The 17,737-nt window shown below is 37.3% G+C and overlaps 1 protein-coding gene across 1 annotated transcript; it reads right to left on the bottom strand.

Moving 5' to 3' along the window:
- Nucleotides 1–7,201: 7,201 nt before the first annotated feature.
- On the bottom strand, nt 7,202–9,072 carry B0H65DRAFT_418786 (major facilitator superfamily domain-containing protein; the record flags this gene model as incomplete). The annotated part of the gene is made up of 2 exons (XM_062824162.1): nt 7,202–8,752; nt 8,848–9,072. 2 exons carry the CDS (start codon nt 9,070–9,072, stop codon nt 7,202–7,204), a joined length of 1,776 nt encoding a protein of 591 aa, XP_062683881.1.
- Nucleotides 9,073–17,737: the final 8,665 nt, after the last annotated feature.

The following is a 17,737-nucleotide window of genomic DNA, read 5'->3' on the forward strand; positions in this document are numbered from 1 at the left end:
TAATATTGAAAATTTCTATATTAAGAACCCCGGGAAACCGGGCCCGGTATTACGCCGAAACGACCTTACTCCGGACCTAATACTTTATACTACCGAATTTATATTAACGTCGGAACCGCCCTATATCTTACTCCGCTGAAGCCCCTAATTCCGGAGAATATAGGTAAAATTCGGAAATTTAAATACGGAAGGAGGAGATAAATCGATTTAGCCGATAAAATATAAAAGGAAGAAATAAATCGATTTAACTATTATATATAAAAGGAGGAAATAAATTAATTTAAATAATAATATATAGGAAGGAGAAATAAATTGATTTAAACAATAATATACGTTCTTTTTTTCCCTTAATAAATGAATATATTTATAATTTTAATATTATAATTTTACAATTTTACAATTTACAATTTTTGTATAGGATATTTTATTTTAATAGTTTATATTAAAGAATTGTAATAATATAGCCGTAATTCCATTAATATTTTATTTTAACTATAAAGGCGTTAACCTAATTTCTATTATTTAAAATAGTATTACCCTTACGAATTACTTGTTCTATGAAAATATTTTAGACCCGATTTAGAATATTGTTAATATAAGGAATTTAAAGATAATATATTTTATTTCGGCTTCGATATTAGCCTAATTTATAGCGTTTTTAAAGGTATTAAAATAATAAATTATTTTAGTACTGACCGAAATATAATAAGAAAATTTAATAAAATATTAAATTTTATATCCGGTATTACCTGGGAATAAACGGAGCCTTTAGGAATTATATTAATAGTAATATTCCTTTAAGGGAAAATTAAAGGTAAGATATTAAAGAGCCTTTGTTTAAATTAAAATATAACGATCATTAATAATTTTAGTAAGAATATTATATTATTATAAAATTAATATAATGGTCGGGAATTGTAAAAGGAATATTATAATAATTATAAATTTATAATATCGCTGATTTTCTTTTAGTACCGGCTATACCCTTTTTAAACTTTATTGCGTTATTAATAATATTAAAATATTTTATTAATTTATAATTTTAATAACGATACGAATGCGAATCTCTTTAATTTAAATAAATTCGCCCGTTTCGTCCTTCAATTAGAATTCGGAAGCTTAAACGATTATAGAAATAAAATTAATATTATTTCTATTTATAAAAATAACGGCCTAACTATATTAATCTTCTATTATTAGTTATAGAAATATTTTAAATAAATTTACTAAATTACAATTTTACTTACGCTTATAATAAAAATAATATTTCCTTTTCTTCCCGAAGAGAAAATAATAAATAAATTAAACTGGTTTATTACTATCGACGGTCGTATATTTAATAGGGTAGCGGAAATAAATTATATAATTTAGATTTTTAATAGGAATAATATTAGTATTAGGTTAAATATAGCGGGGCTTCGGCGGTATTTCGACGATTTTTCGTACAAAATAATTATAATTTAAAGTTTTAATAACGAAATAAGAAAGTTTTAATAATATAATACCCTAGGGTTATAATAATTATTTTATAAGTATAGGAGGATAAAAAAAAGTTTAGGGGCGAAAGGTAAAAAGGAGAAAGAAAAAGGAAGGATAAAAAAATATAAAAGAAAAAAAAAGGAATGTACAACGAAAATTAAAGCCCGAACGTTATATAATTTTATTTAAATTAGGGATAGTATACTTATATTCCGTCGATCAAATAACGCTTTAAAGGTAAGTAATATAAAGACTATATTAAAATTTTAATTTATTCCCGCTATATGTAAGGCCTACGGTACTGTATTTTAAATATTATAATACCTTTTATTTTATTAGCAATTAAAATCAATTATATTTTAAAACCGGGGGTACTGTGATGGCATTTGTGGGATGCATCTGTCATTACAACTATATAAGACCACTTGAGCGACCGAATTGCCAGCTTCGGTTACTTGTACCCTTTTGCGGAGACACGGGCTGGTTAGTGTAGTGGTCTGCTACCACCGTGACAGGTACTATTACAGTACTAAATATTATACTACCGAACCTTCGGCGTTCCGGCACCGCAACGCCACAATTCTCTAATCGTATCTCATCTTGACTTATAGTATATCTCTACTTAGTTTATATATATAGTTAGGGAGTAGAATTTTCTTTACTCTCTTCTAATCTTCTTCTCTTCGTGCAATAATACGTCTTCTCAAAGCCTCTACTAAGTCGGTATCGTGATAATTACTTCCTATAGTTAGTAGTATAATTATTCGAAGTATATAAATAAATACTATAGACTCTCCCATATTGAAAATATTGTATGCTATATAAATTTCTATACAAAACTATATTACTAAATATCGCTGTGATTTTTTTATGTACATGTAACACCATGGAATTTACTATGTAAATGCTATTTTACGTCTAAAATACCAGCTAAGGATTGAAATATGGGTGCCCCCATAAGGTTGGGTGCCCCCGTAAGACGACCCGGATGCCCCCAGATGAAATGCCAATATCAATATCCTTGCTTTGCAAGCTTCATGATCCTTCCGAAGCACGTTTTTCGCCTGTCCTTGCACGTGGTTCTCATTCTCTCATCCTTGAACTTGACCTTACTCACACTCTCGAAAGCAAAGTGAATTTGCTTCTTCGATGGCCGAGCTCCGTGAGGTGAGCTCATCAGAAGGAATTGTTCAACGGATCTCGATCGAGACCGGAGAGGGCCAGGCCTCAGGACCCTCAAGAGAAGCAAAGCCATTGTTAGCACATACTTTCCATCACCAACGTTGTTTCGACGAGGTCTCGACTTCGCCGCAATATCAGAACGAGCTATCGACAATGAGATATGACGACACTTGAAAAGGAAGGTGGTTGCGGTGACGACGACGGCCGAGGCAGCGAATTAGAGGAAGAAGCATGTGTAGAACTGGCCCGGGCAGGGGAGGATGATGATACGCCATGGATTCGTGATCGAACACAGGCATTGTCGCCGGCGATGGGTCCAGACAATGGCCTGAGTCTCGTCGTCTTGTCTTCTTCTGGGGTGTGTATGGGAACATTGATGGCATGGAGCAGTACAGAGGAGTGGTTGGTGGTCGCCTGGGGGCATTGTGACATATGAGTGATCGGAAACTTCCTATGTTCCTGGTCGTATGCTATAGAGAGACCCTTGACGCAATGCGATTGGGTTTTTGGGGGGAAAGGAAAAAGAAAAGTGACAGTTAACGTCGGTGTTCGCTTAAACCCAGAGGTAAGTTCGAATCATGAATGTTGACTGCCGTAACGTGTGCCATCAATGACGGCAATCGCAAGAGCACGGCGTCTTGTGCAAGCCACAATGGTCGCGCGGAGAGTTTTGATCGTTGCGAATGCCGAGGAAGGTGTAAAGGTGTGCGCCTGTGCCTGCAGAGAAGGTGCCTGCCGTCTCTCCTTTCTGTTCTGTCAGTGTCCGTACAGTGCACATCAAGATGCACTAACAATTTAACATCTTGGCTCTTGATTCCATCTGCTCATCGGCCCGCTCCATGGTGGGAAATCTCCCGTTTCAATGACAGAAAATCTTTCTCTTCTTCTTCATCCTAGCAAATGCACCCGTCGTTTTCCGTCGTAGCAATATTGCTCAATGTGCAAGGTGAGGAAAGTGTCCCCGACGGGCAAGTCAGAAATCCGGTAGCGAATCATACAGGGCGGTAATGTACCGCCCTTACATTACGGTCTTCGTAACGAACTGTAACGCTCGGTACCAAACCTTTTTCTCAACCAACCAACCAACCAACCACATCTCATCTTCCCCTGAGTGTCAATAATTGACCAGACGGCATACCCTTCCGCTGCCCGCTGCATGAGATTCCATCGCACTAGGTAGTATGGCGCCCCTGCAATCCCACCCTGGGGAACGACCCTGTTGGGCTAGACGAGCCATCAGAACTTTAACGAGACGCCGAGAGTAGACCAGACAGTTTCCGTTTCCATTTTTCCTTGTTCTTCACCCTTCCTTTGCGTCTCGCCAATGCATCGTCAATGCATGGCAACTTACGATTTTGGCAGGTAGCGAATCTAGCGAATGTAACACAAGGGACATACACGAGGTGGAGAAGGGTAATGTATGAGGTCGGTCCGAGTTCCGGGAACTCTTCTGTTTGATGGACAACTAGAACATGTGAAGACATGCGTTATCGAGCTTCTCTTGGAACCCGATGCGGTCGGTGACGTTGTCGGGGGATTTGAAAAGCAATGAGGAGCCTCGACGACTTGGAGAGAATGCCCTCTTCCTGATGAACTTTGAGAACATTGACGCCACATGCGTGAAAGCATCTGTTCTTTGCATCGCCAGAACAACCTTCTGTGTCGACTGTGTCATTCTCACGGGCCATACTCGTCAGGTCTACAAAGCCGACCGTCTGACTAGTTGGACGAGTAGGGTAGGTATTTCACTATGAACCCCAGAGAGAAATTCCCTACCCGTGCCTCGCCCCCACTTTTTTGGGACTCGCTAGACTCGCACCCCTTAAAGTGGGTGCTCACGACCAGTAAGGCTAACCCAGCACAAGGGCCAGACCCAACTTGAACCTTAATTAAACTTAACGATTTCGAGCTTCTTGCAATCCTCTCTCTTTCTATATTACTACTACGTTGTATTGTATTAAAATAATCGTTAGATTAATATGGAAGTACGTCTATAATGAGCGCTCGAGTTTCACGAGAAAAATCCTAACGTTCCGGTAATAACCCTATTTAAAATATTCGAGGTAACCCGTAAGCGCCTCCGTAATTGTATTAAGGGGACCCTTCCTAAGAAAGGCCTCCTAGTATATAATATTAAGCTGACGGCAATTGAAGAGAAGGTTCTATATAATTATATCGACCGTTTTGATAGAATTAACCTTATAGTACGTCCCTAATATATTTAAGATGTTGTAAATTATTTATTTCAAAGTAAACTTTCGAAGGAAGAGTTTGAGGAGGTTGCGGCCGATAATGACCTACCCCGTGTTGGTTATAATTAGGTATTATAGTTTATTAAGCGCTATAAATATTCTAAAGTTAAATAGAAGAAAATAGATAATGCTAGGAAAGATAATGAGGATGTAAAGAAGGTAAGCCTAGTTTAGTCCGGTATATAAATATTGTCTATAAGTAAATATATTAATAACCGATATAGTATTAATGGATAGGTAACGGTTTACTTCGAAAAGCTCTATAATATCTTTTGGAAAGAAGGCTTCCTTCTATTAAATATATAGAATATAGACGAGACGGGTTTTTATATCGGTATAGGAAAAGATTAATTCGTAGTTATTAAGCGAAAGCGTATATATTATTTCGCTATCCCCGAAAATTGTAAATTAGTTACGTATATTGAAGCCGTCTCTATAGTTAGTTAATACTACCTAACCTTTATAATTCTTACCGGTTAGCTTTATATAGTTAATTGATATCAAGTTAATGAATTGGACCCTTGTATAGTTATTGCTACTATTTTAATAAGGTATTTAAATAATTAGTTGTCTTTTGAATGGTTGAGGTATTGGGACGAGTATTTAAAGAAGTTTTAATAGGGTAAGAAGCGGTTGTTTATATTCGATGGCTATAGATTATATTATATTAGGTAAGAAGGTTGCTATAGGGATAACGGTTATAATTAATAGTAATTTAGGGAGTTTATATAGTATTGTAATGATAATAGTATTGTAGTATTTAGTTTACTTCCTTATTTTACTTATTTATTACAACCTTTTAATATAGTGGTCTTTTAATTATTGAAGTACTATTACTCTAAAGTATTGGATATATTAGTTTGTAACGGTTGTATTGAAATAACTAAGTTTGATTTCTTGAGTATAATCGAGGGTATAAGAAAGAAGGTATTTAAAGTATTAATAATCCAATTAGTGTTTAAGAAGATTGGGATTTCCCCTTTTAAACCTTAAGTAAATTTCTGGCCATTTAATACCCTTTTAGACGCTTAATAATTTTCGTTAAGTAAATAAATTAGTTGCTAAACTATATAATATTGTAAAGAATAAGGATTTATTTCTATTATTTAAAAAGATAGTATTAAGTTTCGTAAAGGGTAGTAAGGTTATTATAGTAGAGTTGGTATAAGTTAAGCGCAATTTGGGAAGAATTTAATATACCGAAATTATATAAAGATGATGTAAAATATATAAGAATCGATTTATATAGGCTGGGGGGATTCTAAAAGTTTCCGACGGCCGTACTATGGTATTTAAACGAGTTGATGATGACTTTAGAGTTGTATATAAGAAGGCCGATAAAGCGAATTAATAGATTTAAAATAAGGCTAAAAAGTGTGGTGCTGAAGCGGTAAAGCTAGCCAGAAAGTGGCGATTCGAAAGAAAGCTCCAGCCATATGAAGTATATGAAAGGGGATTCGAGAAAGTACGGATTTTACGTCGTGGTTGAATATAACCTCATTTCTGTGCCCATCTGGGAAGTGCGTGGCCCTTGTGCTGGGTTGGCCTTACTGGTCGTGAGCACCCACTTTAGGGGGTGCGAGTCTGGCGAGTCCCAAAAAAGTGGGGGCGAGGCACGGGTATCCCTTCATCAGGCCTTTAGCTCAGGCTTTTTAGCGCAGCAGTCAGGTTTTATAGCTTACCAGTCTGTCGGATCCGAATGGCGAATCTCTTACCTCTTTCGTAGGGCAATGCAACGTTCGGTCTATCGAACGATGAGTTGTTCCCCCTGCCACAGTAAAAAAAATTGTTGAGACTTGACATGACATGACACTGACTGACAGTGAAGACCGATGTAGAGAGCGATGGGAGTTTCCATGGGCTTTGTTGAACAATTACAACCCGAGCGATGTTTCTTCTTCTCAAACGAAGAAACACGAAACAATGAATACCTATGACAGGCGGAGCACCATTATGAGGGAATGATTGCAGCTCAGGAGCAAAGATGGATTTTGTTAAAACGGTGTTCATGTTTCTCTATGTCTAGCATCGCATTATAATGTGAACATGTAAAGGAGTGAAGAAAGAAAAAAAAAGTACACAACGCTGCCAAACAGGTTTTGTGAGAGGGTATCTCAAAGGGCAAAGAATCTAGAGAGCTTTTTTGCAAGTAGCTTTTGAAAGGGGCACAGACAAACGAAACCAATCCTCCCTAACATCACTCATCTCCGTAACTCATGATCCGGTCTCCAGTCATACATACTTCGAGACATCATGAATCAGTACCTCCAGTGAATCGTGACCTACCTCTAGGCATGCGCCCTCTCAACATCAGAATACAACTCCTCCTCCTTCTCAATCGGATTATCAATCCGCATATTAAACTCCTTGCCCTCCTCCTTCAAGAAACACGCCAAGATCGCCGCCAGCGCCACGAAGCAGCTCGCAGCGATCCAGACCCTCCTGAACCCCGTCGCAAACGTCTCCTTGAGCGCTTCCACTCCCGCCCCAATAATCTGCGGCGTCACGCCCTCAATCTTCGGGATAAGCTCCTCGTGATGATCGGCCAGGGCACCGATCAAGGGTCCCACACTCTGAGGCGGCAAGCCGAGAGGGAGGACGGCTTTAGCAATGTTATCACCCAAGTGACCCATAGCGCCGTTGAGGAGAGCATTGTAGATAGCCAAACCGACGGACCCGCCGAGCGAGCGGAGACCGATGACCAGGCCCGAGGCAATTGCAATGAGCTCGGGCGGAGTAGAGAGCTGGGCGACGGTGACCAGAACGCAGAGGGACATGCCGAGAGCGGTACCGAGGAGGACGGGGTAGCCCCATACCTCGTTGTTGGTTCCCACGCCGGAAGTGGACATGCAAGCGAAGAAGGCGACGAAGATGCAGAAGGAAGCGACGGTGATCCAGCGCACGCGCTTGTAGTGGGCGCAATACATGCCGGTGGCGACGGCGGAGAAGAGGGAGACGAACATCGCGATGGAGTAGCGGGTGCTGACGAGGAGGGCGTCAGACTCGTAGAGGATGCCGACTTGGAAGGCAAAGTAGTTGTTGGCGCCGAAGAAGGCGAGACCCTCGCAGAAGAGGCAGACCAGCACAATGGGGAAGTTGCGGTTCTTGAACAGGCCGTGGTGGAACATGCCATCCTTCTTGAAGAAGGTCTCGTAGACGGCGAGGGCAATGATGAGAGCCATGCCGACGCCGAAGGTGGCCGAGACGTGGGCATCCGACCATGGGAACGGGTTCTCGGACCAGGAGAGGCCAATGCAGAAGAGGACAATGCCGGAGGTGAGAAGGAAGTAGCCGACCCAGTCGAGCTTGCCGAGCTTCTCGGAGAAGGAGAAGGACCGCTCACGCTCGGTTTGAGGAGGGTTGTAGAAGACGAAGCACAGAACGGTGGCGAGGAGGAAGAGACCGGTGCCGAGGTACCAGTAATTCCGGAAGCCCTCGGAGGGGACGTTGGAAGTACGGGAGAAAGCACCGGAGCAAAGCAGGGCAGTGACACCACCTAAGCCGTTGGCCACGAGGTCGGCAGCCTGACCCCAGGAGCGGTACCGGCGCGGAAGAACCTCCGAGGAAACGGCGTGCAAAAGGGGTTGAGCGCCGTAGCTGATGGAAGTGATGGCAAAGCCGGCAATGGCCATGTTCATCGAGGTGGCCCGGGCCACGATGATGGAGCCAACGGCACCAATGAGGGTAGAAAGAACCAAGAACCAACGACGACCCCAATAGTCAGCCGACTGGGAGAAGATGGGACTCAGCACGGCGGTACCAATGGCAATCGACGACGAAAGCCATACTCCGCCAGCCGTGCTTCCATTTCCGAGTGTGATGGCGATAGTGTTCGTTTGCTGTATGAGACAGGTTGGAGTCAGTGCACTGAAACATACATGACAAGATGTCTCAGGGGAAGTAAACACAAGGGAGAGCGGGGATCGGCACTTACAGCTCCACTCCCGACGACATTGTAAATCTGAACAAAGTAGATAACACAAATGGCAAAGACAGCCAAAAAGGTCTTTGCGTGAAGGTGCGGCCTGGGTTCGCTCCGTGAGGACGCGGTATCGGAAGCAGCAAGCTGTGATGATTGAACCGTGCCCTTCTCCGGGTACTGGCCATGCTCGGAAGCAGTGCTTGGGGGAGATCCCGCCTCCCTTGCCGTATCCGCCATATTTTCCTTCTTTACTCAACTGTTTGTGCTGAATGGGATTAAGGCGAGTGTCAGGAACGGATGGATGAGTGAAGCGGCAGTGAGGATTTTCAGACTCAGAGACAACGGAAGGTGGAAGAAGTGAAGGTGTAAGGTAAAGAAACTTTCTTATCCGAGAAGTTGCATGAGAGACACAGACAGGAAAGGGAGAAGAGAAGTGCGTGACATGAAGTACCAAGACGGAAGAACAGCCGGTAGATACGAACATGCCGAAAGGGGGATGTACATATGTTCATACGGATGGCAAAAACAAACATTTGCGTTTCTGTAACGTCCGCCACTTGGAGAATAATAGAAAGACCAAGAAAACTGAGGCCAGAGTCCAATCTCTCCGGGTATACCCTTAACACCATACATCCAACAACAATCTGCCTGTGTAATTGCTCCCTACCAAGGGACAATGCGGTAACAAAACGCTACATGACACTGTCCAGCCCCTGTGGTAACTTTGTTCTAGGCCTTAGCCGCGAGGCAAGTAACAGTGGGAGGGCAAATGATTCGTCTCTGATGAAGAACGGGGGATATCAGACCCTGCTATGATACCGGGTAGATAATAGTGCGCTTGAAGATAATGATCTTGTCGAGTGTCTAGCCCGTACGAGGCCCTCTGTCACCGATCGTAATGCCAAAGTTACGATAGTTACCGTTACATGACAAATGTGACCATTGCACGCCATACCCAGGCCGCTATTCGCGGACGCTAAAGCCCAGGCCAGTCCACTAAGACGGCATGATATAGTGGGGTAAACAGTCGAAATTGCAAAGGTGCGTGATGTTGGGGAAAACAAGGGAATTGTGACGACGAGGGCGGTCAGCGGAGACGACGGGGCATCCTGTTCATTCGTCTGGAGAGCGGGGGATCAGGAAAAGAACGGCTGGGGAAGTGAAAAGGGTCCAATGCCTCACCCCTTTATTGACCGGGGCCCCAGTGAGTTGTGAGAAGCTTCAAGGGCAAGGGCAGCTGTCAATAGCGGAGAAGGACGAGGGAGAGTCTGGGAGAATGGATCTGGGCTAAGTGGTGAACGCCGTATCTGTCTGTCTATCTTGCCAGGTACCGATCGGAGAAAAAGGCAGAGACGTTTGTTCCCCTTTCCTTCTGATGGGACGTCTATTGGGTTCCTCGGCATTTCGAACAAGAAGGCGAAACTCTTTCCAGTGACCGCTTGCGAAGCTTGGTTCAACAGTATTTCCCATTGTCAAGAGAAAGCAAAAAAGCCTCTTCCTAAAAAAGAAGAACTGGTACGCACCATTGCCACTTGGTTCAACGGTATTTCCCATTGTCAAGAGAAAGCAAAAAAGCGTACGATTTCCCAGGGTTGACGTTCCAGCGCGGCTCATACCGTGTCGAAGCCCATGAGTTGTATGGGAAAGTGAAGCAATTCGCACGCTCCAGTCATGTCGTTTTCCTGACTGGCTCCCCCACTCATCTCAAACTCAACGGCCCCTTCTGTCAGATTCTAGGGTGGTATTCTGGCCAGATGTGGGCTAGATGCCAGAGTCCCAGCCACCGGATTTAACAGGTCTTGGCAAATATGGGATACCCCTAGAACCCTTATACTAGAGCGCTCGAATCAGAATATACAAAATTAATTAATTACTAGTAAATCTGATAATTAATAGTCTAATACGCGCCCTATTAATATAACGATTAATATTACGAATTAATAATAAATAATACGAGAATAATATTCTTACAATGTTCCTTTCAAAATTTATTAAAACGAAAGAAAACGTCGCATACTTTAAAGACGGCGACGATTGGTCGCGATAGGAATTTATACTTTAGTCGAAGTATATCCCTAATATCTTTAAATATTAACTTTAAGGAATGATTAAGAAGCTATCCGCCCTAAAATAGCTTTATTTTAATTACTACCCTATAATAAAGGAGGTTAGAATTTGTATTAATAATGCCGAGGCGGAATTTGTACGTTTGAATAGCAGTATTAATTTTTAAATTACTATCTACTTAGATGGGATTAGCTATAAAGAACCTATTAGATATTACAACCAAAACGAGATTATAATCGATACTTTTATTATTAAGGATGACCTTATTAATAAATAGCTTTATAAATTAGAGGTTAGCCTCTATCTTGATAATAAGAAAGATTGGAAGGAGTTCGTAGTTGGCGATAAGGCTATACGTATTTGGATAAGATTATTAGTTAATTATAAATTATAGGATAGAATTATAAGGGAGGAATGGGATACTAACGAGTGGTATTGAAATTTTAAGTAGATAACGAATTATAAGGTGGTCGACGATTAGATTAAGGTAAAGAAAATATATTATAAAGCCGTCGTTATTCTTATAAAGGAATTTAAGAATTAAATTAATTAATTATAGACCTAATCTACTGCTATGAATAATAAATAAAATAAGGGAGTCGGTAAAATTTTTATTATAAATTTATAGTATTCTAATTTTATTAATGCGGTTAAGATCGTCCGCCTCAGGTAGTACGATGGCGCTTAGAAACTCAATAAAAAAATGGCTATTAATATTTTTAAATATATAGAAGTCTATAAAGATTTTAAGCAGTACAGTATCGATAGTATTCGTTGCGGGGTTATTATTAGAAGAAGAGGAGTTTATTATAATATTTTTAATATTAGCGAAATTAGTATTAAATATAATGGTTAGAAATATAATAGTAGAAGTTATGATATTAGAGATAAGAATGCTTATTATAATAGTAAGAATGAAAAATTTAAAGGTTTTAGCGTTAAAAAGAGAAAATTGCCATTAGATAAATCCGAAATTTAATTGCGTAAGAGGAGTAACAGTATAGTATATAAAGTATATAAGAGAAGTTATTATTCTTTTAAAGATTATTAGTACGTTAATTTAAATACGAAGCCTTTATATTTTAGAGTATACCCCTCTATTAAACGCATTATTAAAACTAATTTCGCGAAAATTTAGAGTTTGCTAAAAAAGTAACTAAATTCTTTAAAAAGAAAGAGAAAGTTAAAAAAAAACAATTAGCGTTAATATAATTATTGAATCGGATTTATAAGATAATTTTCTAAATTAGTAGGGTATTTAAAATTAGAGATAAAATTTACCTTCTTAAGAATTTAATAATACTCGATTTAGGTAATTCATTTTATATATTTAATAAAATGATTTATTTCCTTTACTTTTATTATACTAATCCAGATAATTCTTTATAGATTAATAATATTTAAATAGAGATTAAAGAGTTTAGGGAAGTCGATATCGTTATTAAGGGTAAGAATAGTCCCTTAAAACTATAGTTGAAAGAGGTCGCTTTTTACTTTAATTTTACTACTAACCTCGTCTCCTATTTCTAATTACGAGGGTAGGGTTTCTATTAGGATTATCGATTATTAAATAATTATCTAAAGAAGGTTAATAGTTTATTCTTTTACTATTTAAATACTATTTATAATTAAATAATTATTAAAATAATCTCCCTTTTATTTATTAGAATTTCATTCGTAGCGCGCTATTATTAAATTAATTTATATATATAACAACCTTCAAAATAATTAGCGGAAATATAATATTAATAATTTGGCTATTTAAGTCCCTAAGTATTCAATTATTTATAAAATATTAATAAAATACGATTATATAGTATATTTTTAATTAAATACGACGCGTATAATATAGTAAAGATAAAATAATAAGTTAGCTATGTTTCGAGAGATTGAGGCTACGGCTTAAGGGAAAGACTCGTTATTAATTTCTTCGATTTTAAATTAAGATTTAAAAGATTACGCTACCTCTTTTTAATTATTTATTGATAGTCAAGATTAATCTAGGATTATTATTTATCGAACCAAGAAATTATTACGATAGCTAATACTTTAGTTAAATATATTTAGATATTTAAGTATTGATATAATATTAATATTAAAATTATTAAATATAATAATAAATTTATAAATAATAAAATTAAAGATGAATTCACTTGGTATAATACAATTCTTGAACTTTCTACTCCTAATATTTAAATATAGAATAGAGGGGTAGAATATTTAGGGGGTATAATTAAAGAAAGATATTATATAATATTATTAAATTTGAAAATACTAGAAGATTTATAGCTAGAAATTATTTACGCGGCCGTTTATTTTATTAATTATTCCTCTTATTATTTATATAATTAGAAATCCCCCTTCGAACGATTCTATACTAATATTACGAACTAATACGGTTAATAAGAATTATATAGATTAGATTTAAGTTACCTTCAAATTTATAGGTATAAAATATTTATTATAATATATATTGCTTGGAGGAAGGATTAAAAATTTTTAACATAAAATTTAAAGGTTTAGATCGGGTATTTTATTAGTTATTTAGCGATTTTTATTTATTATATATAGAGTCCTTATATAAATCGGATCGTTTAAATTAGGGATGTGATATTCGATAAGGATATCTTTTATTAATTAAATATTAAGAAGTTTAAAAGTGACCTTAAAATTGAGAAATTATACTCGCACGTGGAGAAAACTCTACTCGCACGTGGATTAAAAAATGTATTATTAAGTATAACTTAGCCTTACTGAAGTCTATTAGGCCAATAGTAGTAGCAAAGTGTTCGCTAAATTTAGGTAGATTTTACTTGGTGAATCCCGTCCTCTACAACGTCAGGCCCATTGAGATATTAATTGTTTTAGACTTTTACTATATGCTAACTAGCTTTCTATACTACTCGTTACCATTCTTATTAATTTAAAGGGTTATTAAACAGATACAATTTCGGACTGAGGCTTGTAAAATTAAGAGAAAACCAATGAAGATTCTAAGCTATTATACGAGCCTTTAAGTCTTACCTTCGTAGCGAGACATTAGATTTAAGATTTTAGTTCACGTGCGAGTAGAGTTTTCTCCACGTGCGAGTAGAGTTTTCTCCACGTGCGAGTAGAGTTTTCTCCACGTACGAGTAGAGTTTCTCTTAAAATTACTAGCGAGGAGTTTACCGACTTATTTAATAAGATAAACGAACCCGTTAATTAACCTTCGGAAATATTTAAATTATTCTATATCGAAGGCTATACGTTATTAAATAATATTAATAACGGTAATATTAAACTTTTCCTATTAAATTGTTTCGATTAAAATTAGGAGGATTATTAAAGGAATTAAAAAAATTCATAAAATAAGAATAATTAATCATAAGAAGTATTAATTTAATAATTTACTAATAATAAAATATTTATTAAATATATTATAAATTTATATTCGTCGCTTCTATTTACTCCGCTAATTATATTTTGTACCGGCTATTCTATTAACTAAATTATCGATTAGTACAATTATTATTAAAAATTATAGGCAACCGCCTTTAACGTTAGTAAATTAGCCTAATTAGTAGTTAAAATAAACGAGAAAATAATTATTAAGACGGAAATTAAATAGTTAATTATAAAATATAGTCGTTTTAATAGGGTATATTAATGTAATTTCCTACTAGTATTTATAACATACTACAATCTAGATAATTACGTATTTGGCTAATAGTTTAAAGAAGTAGAGGAAACTTATTTTAAAAATTATAAAAATATAAAGATGTAGATCGAGGTAGATAAGGATATCCCCTATTCTAAACGTAAATAAATCTTCGATTATATATGAGTATATATTTATAAATTTAATAAAAACAAGATATTTAATAAGGTAAAAGCGAGGCTCGTTGTAAGAGGTAATTAATAGAAAAAGATAGGAATTAATATGTATGCGTCTATTTTTGTAGATTAATTATTTTATACTATTATTATTCTTATTATTCGTTTTAACTTTAAATTTATTTAATACGATATAGTTAATATTTTTATAAATGCCTACTTTGATAAGGAGATTTATGTATGTATATTATTAAGGTATTAAATATTTGGGAAGGTTTTTAAATTTATTAAGGCCTTGTACGGTTTCCGACGAGTTCCTTTATTGTAGTAATAAGAATTGAACGGGGTATTTAAATCGATAGGATTTAAAGCGATCCTTGAAGATCCGTGTATTATGAAGAAAAATGGTATTTTTATATTGTATTATATTAATAATATTGTCTTTGCGTTTGATAAAAGTAAAATAGAGGAGGTTAAGAAATATACGATAAAGTTATAATTATAATATTATTTAATAGGAGGAGATGAATTCTAATAGTTTTTGGATATTAAAATTATATGTAATCGAAACTAAAGAAAAGTTTAATTAGTTTAAAAAGTATATATTAATAAGATTATTAAACTATTTAAATCTAATTACTACTTAATTTTAGTACTTATAGGGTATAAGGAGTTAGTTCTTTATAAGGGTATTACTAGCTACGTAGAGATACGAACGTATTAAATTAATATAGGTTTTTTATTATATATAATAGTTAATACTCGATTAGATATTACGTTTTCGTTAAATAGATTAGCTAAATATAATTATAATCCTAATCCTATTTATTTAGCGGCGAGCGAGAAAGTTATATAGTATTTAAAAATAATAAAGATATAGGCATTCTATTTTGGCGGGAGTGATAGATTTGAGATTGCCTTTAATGCTTCGTTTATTAATAATAAGAGTAACCGTAAGAGTTCCTAGGGATTTAGGATTAAATTATATGGTGGTTTGATTTATTAGGGAGTAACTAAATAGACTACGGTTGTTACGTTAATAATAGAAGTAGAGTTATATATAGTTGAGAAGGTGGTTAAGGAGACCTTCTTTATAAACTAATTAATATCGGCGTTGAGGGTGAATTTACTAGAGGATCCTATTCCTATTCTATATTATAATAATTAATAAATTATTAGGGTACTTATAAAGGAGACGCTTACTTGTAGTATAAAGATGAGGTATATAGATATTTATAGATATTGGTTAAGGAGAGAGATTTTCGAGAAAAAGACTTTTGATATCGAGTACTTAGAGATAAAATTGATGTTAATAAATGGATTGATAAAAGTATTAAGTATTTTAGAATATAGGAGATTTAGGGAATTATTAGGGATAGTTGAGGTACTATTGCGGGAAGATAGCGAAGGAGGAGATAATCTGGTATTGGGAGAGGTGGATTTCCATAATTTGGATGAAATATTGGGATTGGAGATATGAAACGACGAGAGCAATGTGTAAATAGTTTTACTTTTGACTTTAAAGAGGTAAAAGAGGTTTGTAAGTGAGGGGGTGTGTTAGATTTTAGGGTAGTATTCTAGCTAGATGTGGGTTAGATACTAGAGTCCCAGCTACCGGATTTAATAGGTCTTGGCAAATATGGGATACCCCTAGAACCCCCATACCAGAGCGCTCGAGTCAGAACACACAGAATCAATCAATCACCAGTAAATCTGACACCTTCCACTTCTGGAACGGCTCGCTAGCGACCTTTCTCCGTTAGCGGCCAATCCTCCAGAGGAGGCCTTGGGTCTTTGGGGGGCTCGAGCACTCAACACCCCTGGATCGTTGACGTTACAGCGGCTAAACTCAGCCCGTCATAGCGCAATTGCTCTCCCCTGCACGTATTTGACATCAATGTCTCTACCACAATTCTCCCTTTGGTACTTGGGGGTTGTGGTGCGGTTCGGTGGTGGGACCTTTCCTCAACCCCCTACTCATTAAGTAGGGGGGGGAAAAAATTCTGGGACAGCAAAATATTCATGGGACATCTGAGCCAGTGCCAAAACACTAAGAAAGCTGTTAGTGCAGCGAAGATCGCGAACCAAACAACTACGCCACTATTTTTTAAAATTCTGAGAAAATTCTGAGGAGATAAAGGAGCTTTCAAAAGACTATCTACAAAGTTGCATTGATTTTGGCTAGGTGTGGAAGGAAAGAATGGGAACAAGGGTTCAAAGTGTACCATATTTTAAAATCTGTTTCGCAAATACACTCATTCAACTTTAATAACCAAATAACACTTTTTAATACTTTTTGACCTGCCAATTTTTTCCCAGTTGAAATGAGAGCGCAAAAACTGGGAATCCTCTTTCTAATGCAGAAAAGAGTCTATCTGATTTTTGGTAGAATTTTAGAAAATTTCGGCGTGGTTTTGATGCATTGTATCTATGCTGTACTATCAGATTTCTTAGTGTTTTGCTAGTTGTTCAGATTGTCCCATGAGTTTTTTGCTGTCCCAGAATTTTTTCCCCCCCTACTTAATGAGTAGGGGTTGAGAAAAGGTCCCACCCAACCGCACCACAACCCCCAAGTAACCAGTGATGTGTCATGTTTCTCCCCTCGGATTTTTGTGATGGGTTCCAGAATGATGGGTGTTTCTAGCCCCGGCAATGCTGAGGCTTGTTTGGACCCAGAAACTGTGAGTGACGGCGCCATATCACGACGACTATCGAGCATCAGATAATGCGAGAAAGAGGCCCGGGAAATGTGATATGAGAGATAGATCGAGGTCCTAATGTTGCTCTGCGGCGGGTCGACATGGACCAGACTGAAGCGACCCTACCAGTGTCAACCTGCTGCGGTCTGCGATTTTCCCTTGGGTCCCATGTCTTGGCCAGGAAGGTGTGCTCCGACCAAACTTGGCCCCTTGCTGTGGGCGAAAAAAAATATCAGATCAAGGGCCGAGATAGCGTAACTCCCCGAGGTAAGTCTCATACGATTCCATTGCTTCTTTTAGATAGCCAAGGTAACGCAATC

Source organism: Neurospora tetraspora (assembly GCF_033439725.1).
Source record: "Neurospora tetraspora strain CBS 560.94 chromosome Unknown B0H65scaffold_2, whole genome shotgun sequence".
Classification (NCBI taxonomy): domain Eukaryota; kingdom Fungi; phylum Ascomycota; class Sordariomycetes; order Sordariales; family Sordariaceae; genus Neurospora; species Neurospora tetraspora.